Source organism: Adiantum capillus-veneris, chromosome 5 (assembly GCF_014529385.1).
Source record: "Adiantum capillus-veneris isolate H3 chromosome 5, ASM1452938v2, whole genome shotgun sequence".
Taxonomy (NCBI): Eukaryota; Viridiplantae; Streptophyta; class Polypodiopsida; order Polypodiales; family Pteridaceae; genus Adiantum; species Adiantum capillus-veneris.
The window spans coordinates 60,793,304-60,798,187 of NC_140935.1; the positions used below are offsets into that span (position 1 = coordinate 60,793,304).

The window sequence follows — 4,884 nt, forward strand, 5'->3', positions numbered from 1 at the left end:
GCCCCCGTTCCCTCTCGAATGGGCATGCTGTGGCCCCTACGTGCTCCAATTTATGGCCCCACCAGTTGCGCCTCTTTCTCCCTGCACTGCCGTGCGTTGCATCTCGTTGCATTCCAACACACTTGCCATCGACCACTATCAAGAGACCCTTACGTGCTCTCCATGGCCACAACACCACCTGTACACAGTTTGACGGGATCCCCCCCTGCAACCGAGAGAGAGAGAGAGAGAGAGAGAGAGAGAGAGAGAGAGCAAGCTCTACGCACAGCTCAATAGGTCGACCACCTCTTGCATTGTAGGTCTCTTCTCCGGAGCCGTTTGCGCACGCATCATGGCCACATGCACCACACGAATGAGCTCCTCCTCATCATACCTCCCATCAAGCTTTGGATCCACAAGCTCTTCCACTTTCCCATCTACAAGCAAAGGTGATGCCCATTCAACAATGCTGCGCTTGACACCATGGCCGAGTTTCTCAATGGGCTTCTTTCCACTAATGATCTCTAGCAGCAAAATGCCAAAACTGTAGATATCACAGCTCTCAGACGCCTTCCCCCATATTCCGGTGCAAGGTAGCCTAATGTGCCTTTCACTCTTGTGGTGACATGCAGGGATGCGCCCTCTGGAATGAGCTACCAGCTGGGCCTCAAAATTTCAGTCGAGCCTTTAACATCCCTGTGTATGATATGCGGAGTGGCATAATCATGCAAATACCTGCAGGACGACACCATTAATCAGCTTGGAGGGTCGCACGGTTACCGTCTGTAGAGTATGGACCGCGGATGGCTGCCGCCTCTGTCACGCGCATTTTGACACAAGGCGTCTCTCTCTCTCTCTCTCGCTCTCTCTCTCTCTCTCTCTCTCTCTCTCTACACGTGCCTCCCCATGCTTCTTTTCCTTCAAAGCTACAGCAGCATCTTCGCAGATTCTAATTAATTTGACGTGCTGCGAAGATTTGAGGCACATAGTTGGATATGTTTACATGTGAAGGTTTTTTCCTTCGTCTCACACCTCATGACAATACAAAGCTTAAATGTGATGGATAACAAGGGCTTTGGAGGACCTTGTACAATAATTTGACCCTTAGAAGCAAAATCTCTCACAACTGCCAAGAGAAGAAAGCTTTGCTTAGAAAAGTTTGATTCTCACACTGAGCATCCATTACAATATATATTTTCCTAAGTGAAAATGAGTGCAAGGCCAATTTTACATCAGAGCTTCAAATTGCAAAGCAGTGCAAACTTGTGTAATCACAAGGATTGCCCCTGCCTCGCATTCGAAAGAATTAAACTTTGGAGTGATCATGATGGTAGTGAGCTAATTCAAGTGGCCAACTTTGGGGCCCGGGGAATATTCCTTGGAAAATTTTATCCGCACACTATTTGTAAAAATATAATTTTTTAGGAGAAAAAGGCCTACGTTGGACTACATAAAGAAGGCATTGAGTCAACGAGTGCTAGCTCAATTGGTAGAGTTAGAGCCCCTTATGTCAAAGGTCTTGGGTTCAAACCCCCTTGACAGCTCGTATCACATGTAGCCCTTAGGGGTTGTTCCCCTAGTCCATATGTTGGGTTGGCCATCCTTACCCGGTTGGGAAGACTCATCTTAAGCGTCGGGTTGCCTCCACCTACGGGGGTTGGGGGTGTGTGTTGTAATTTCAAAGTTGTAGGTAATTTTCAAAAAAAAAAAAGAGGCATTAAAAAGCTAACCTCATGAAGGAATTTATAGCCAATTAATACAAAAGCATTAATAATAATGATGCATGATAATGGAAAAGTTAATTTTGCAAAAGAAAAAGCTTAGTATACTTTTGTGTAGCAACATATAGTGTGGAAAGTCCTCTTTGTTGGAACACCATATTGGAGCATCTTGAGTACAAGATAAACCATAGCACCTTGCCATTTTTATCAGTACAATTTGGGTTACAAAGAAAGCTCAGCAATGGATGTGCTGATAAACTTGGCATTTGATCACTTTGTCCATTGCATGGAAGCCCGGTACGACCAGAAACTCGACCTTCGTTTGCAAGCACGAGGTGCACGGCCTGGCATCCACAAGCTCTGGAAGAGCCTCCACATATTGGTGATCAATTTGCAGGCCTTTCCCCACTCTTAGAATAACCACATGTGGATGAAGAGAGAAAGCCAGCCTGTGCAAAAGCCACACTCCCTTTGCTGCATCCAAGAACGCTGCAGTAAAGACATCTCGCTCCTCGCCCGTATTGAAAGCTATGCTCCACGAGAATTGCGACCAGAGCTCTCGTGTTTTCCTCTCACAAAACCTTCTGAACTCTTCATTGAAAGCAGGGTGGCTACTATTCACTGCATTGCTCACTTCCACCAGCTTGAGCTTTTGGAATTCCTCGAGCCGTGCGGCGCAACGCGACACCGGGTTTAGGATCTGCATGAGCCCCGAGTTGTCGAAGTTGTCATTCTCAAAGCAATGGTAGAAGGCCTTGTTGATCCTTGACTCCAATGCATACACTACATGCTCTTTTCTGGTAAACACTACATTGGGCTCTAGCTCCATGAGAGTCTTCAAAACAGAGTACCCTGATGCCTCCAATTGCTTGATCAGCGCCTTCCCGAATGAGCGAACCGAGAAGCGTGCACGCACGGTCGCCATCTCGAAGAGGGAGAGCGTCGCAATTCGGCGATCGGCAAGAAGAGGTGCTGCGTCCTGTCCATGGGTGCACTCCTCATTACTATATTCCTTCCCTTCCCCTTGCTTCTGACCCCCATTTGCACCCTCTTCTTTGCTGAATTCTACTTTCTTCTTCTGATGGTTGCTCTTGCAATCCTCCCTCTCTAACTTGTTCAAGTCTGCAGGCTTTCTGTTCTCTTCATCGGAGGAGTGCTCGGACAAGAGGGCCGATGCGCTGTCGGCCTCCAGCTGCCTCTCCATCATCTGCATTTGCTCAAGCTGCCACTCAAGCATGTCAATGGTGTCCTGCTTGTTGGCAAGCTCAAATTGCTGCTTTTTGCTGATCTCGAGCAGCGCTGCGACGCGCTTGCTTGCGGAGATGGGAGCATCGGAGGCGGACGATTTGCGGGGGTTCCAGCAGGAGAAGAGGCCAGTGAGGAGGCCGCCGAAGGAGGCGCTGGTTTTGGACTTGGTTTTGCCGCGGAAGAGCTCGTGGAGGGCGTGGTCGACGTCATCGGCAGCGGAGCTGAGGAGAGGGAGGGGCGGTGTGGCAGTGGCATTGGCATTGGCAGGTTTGAGGAGGGAATTAGGGTGGGCAGGGTTGGGCATATGGGTACTGTGAGGGGAGGGGGCTATAAGGGCTCCATCAACATGGGGGTGTGATGAGGGGGGGATATCATCATGAGGGGGGTCTGCATCTGAGGATGAGAAGCTCTTGGTCCGTCTCTTGTGGGGGGGATGATGATGCATGGTGGCAGCTACAGAGTGGAGGGCTTGTTGGTGCTCTCCATGAGACACAGACTGGTTTCTAGCAAGGAAGGGATGCACACTTGCCATATTGAGGGTGGTGGGCTTTGCCTCTTCTGCAGAGGAAGGAGGGGATGAGAAGGGCATTATAGAGAGAGAGAGAGAGAGAGAGAGAGAGAGAGAGAGAGTTGTTTACGATGAGAATGCAGCTTCTTGATTTGTGTGTGCATGCTTGTAAACTCTTTAAAAGGGCAGGGGTTGATAGGAATAATTAGTGCAATTTTTTAATTGTTGGTGAAAGCTAGTGAAACCCAGTAAGAAAATTAGAGGAATTTACCAAAATTAGCTCAATGTTTGAATAGAGCATCAAAATTTGGGATGTGGGCGCTAATTTAATTAACAAATTTCATGAGAATTAGAATGTGGGCGGTGAGAGTTGGAGCCGCAGAGAGAGTTTAAGCGCAAAAAGAGAGGCGGAGTTGGAATTTGGGAAGGTGAGTCGATGATGATGGAATGCCAAGTGTGAAGCCGGCAAGGTGGCCAAAAGCGAATTCAAAATGCAAGCCATGTTTGGGGAATAAAAGAATAATTAATAGAGAGCCAAACTGGCTAGGGTGGCGCTTATTTTAGACAGCATGCGTGCACGCGCCCCTTGGAATCCGCTCTCTTCCTCCTTTCAAACCCCCAAAACCGCTGCTCATCAAACGGCCCTTTGCCAAACTCACCCCCCTTCCACAAGTTTCAACCAGGTACATACTACACCTCCCTACATTTTGGTGAAAATCAAACTAATATCCACACTATGGTAGTCTCACTAAACGGCCAAGGGTAGAGGAGCCCGTTTAGAGGCGCCAAAATTGGGCAACAAATCATGAGACCTCTATTGCACTAGGAGTGGCTCATACGAAAGCGATGCGTAGCCGTTGTCTATAGCAAAAATGCTAGTGCGAACAGAGCTCCGCTTGCGAAGAACGGCAATAATGGCAAGGGATAATCAGAGACACGAGTGCCAGCAAGGTTTGAACTGTCGATCGGACGGCATCTTCACACCAGGCACTCCCTCAATGGGAGCTGCTTCTAAAGTGGCGCAAAGTTTTCTTAATTAGAAAATAAAAAATGCCAGTTGAGAGGAAGAGAAAAAAGGGAAAATCTCACTTAGATTTTAAGAAGGATAGTGTAAAAATAGTAAATTTTAACTCAAATTTTTCTCTTGAAAAAATCATAAAAAGGAATTGTGTGAAAAATGATATTTCCCAAACGCTGCTCCACAAACATGCAAAAGATGAGCGTGTGAAGATGTTCTGCGCGGCTTGAGTTGCTCTCATCTTCAGAGTCGATTATAGTTGGTTCAATGTTTTACATGGCAAAAGTTGTTTTGTATCTACTAACATAATATGGCGGAGTACATAACCCTTTACACGTGTCTCTCTCTGCGAGATGAAGGGTGAACGCCAAGTGAGATGAAGGGGAATGGAAGAGAGAGAGAGAGAGAGA

General features: G+C 47.5%; 1 protein-coding gene and 1 pseudogene across 1 annotated transcript; both read right to left on the reverse strand.

The window, feature by feature from the left end:
* Positions 1-258: 258 nt before the first annotated feature.
* LOC147457387 (PTI1-like tyrosine-protein kinase At3g15890 pseudogene) lies at positions 259-731 on the reverse strand (annotated as a pseudogene).
* Positions 732-1,792: 1,061 nt separating this feature from the next.
* LOC147457388 (uncharacterized) lies at positions 1,793-4,161 on the reverse strand. Its single transcript, XM_086513578.1, has one exon. The coding sequence runs from the start codon at positions 3,535-3,537 to the stop codon at positions 1,936-1,938; it is 1,602 nt and encodes a 533-aa protein (XP_086369704.1). The 5' UTR covers positions 3,538-4,161; the 3' UTR covers positions 1,793-1,935.
* Between the last annotated feature and the right edge of the window lie 723 nt (positions 4,162-4,884).

Coding starts and splice junctions, on each gene's coding strand:
- LOC147457388 (XM_086513578.1), bottom strand. CDS start 3,537: ATGCCCTTCTCATCCCCTCCTTCCTCTGCAGAAGAGGCAAAGCCCACC.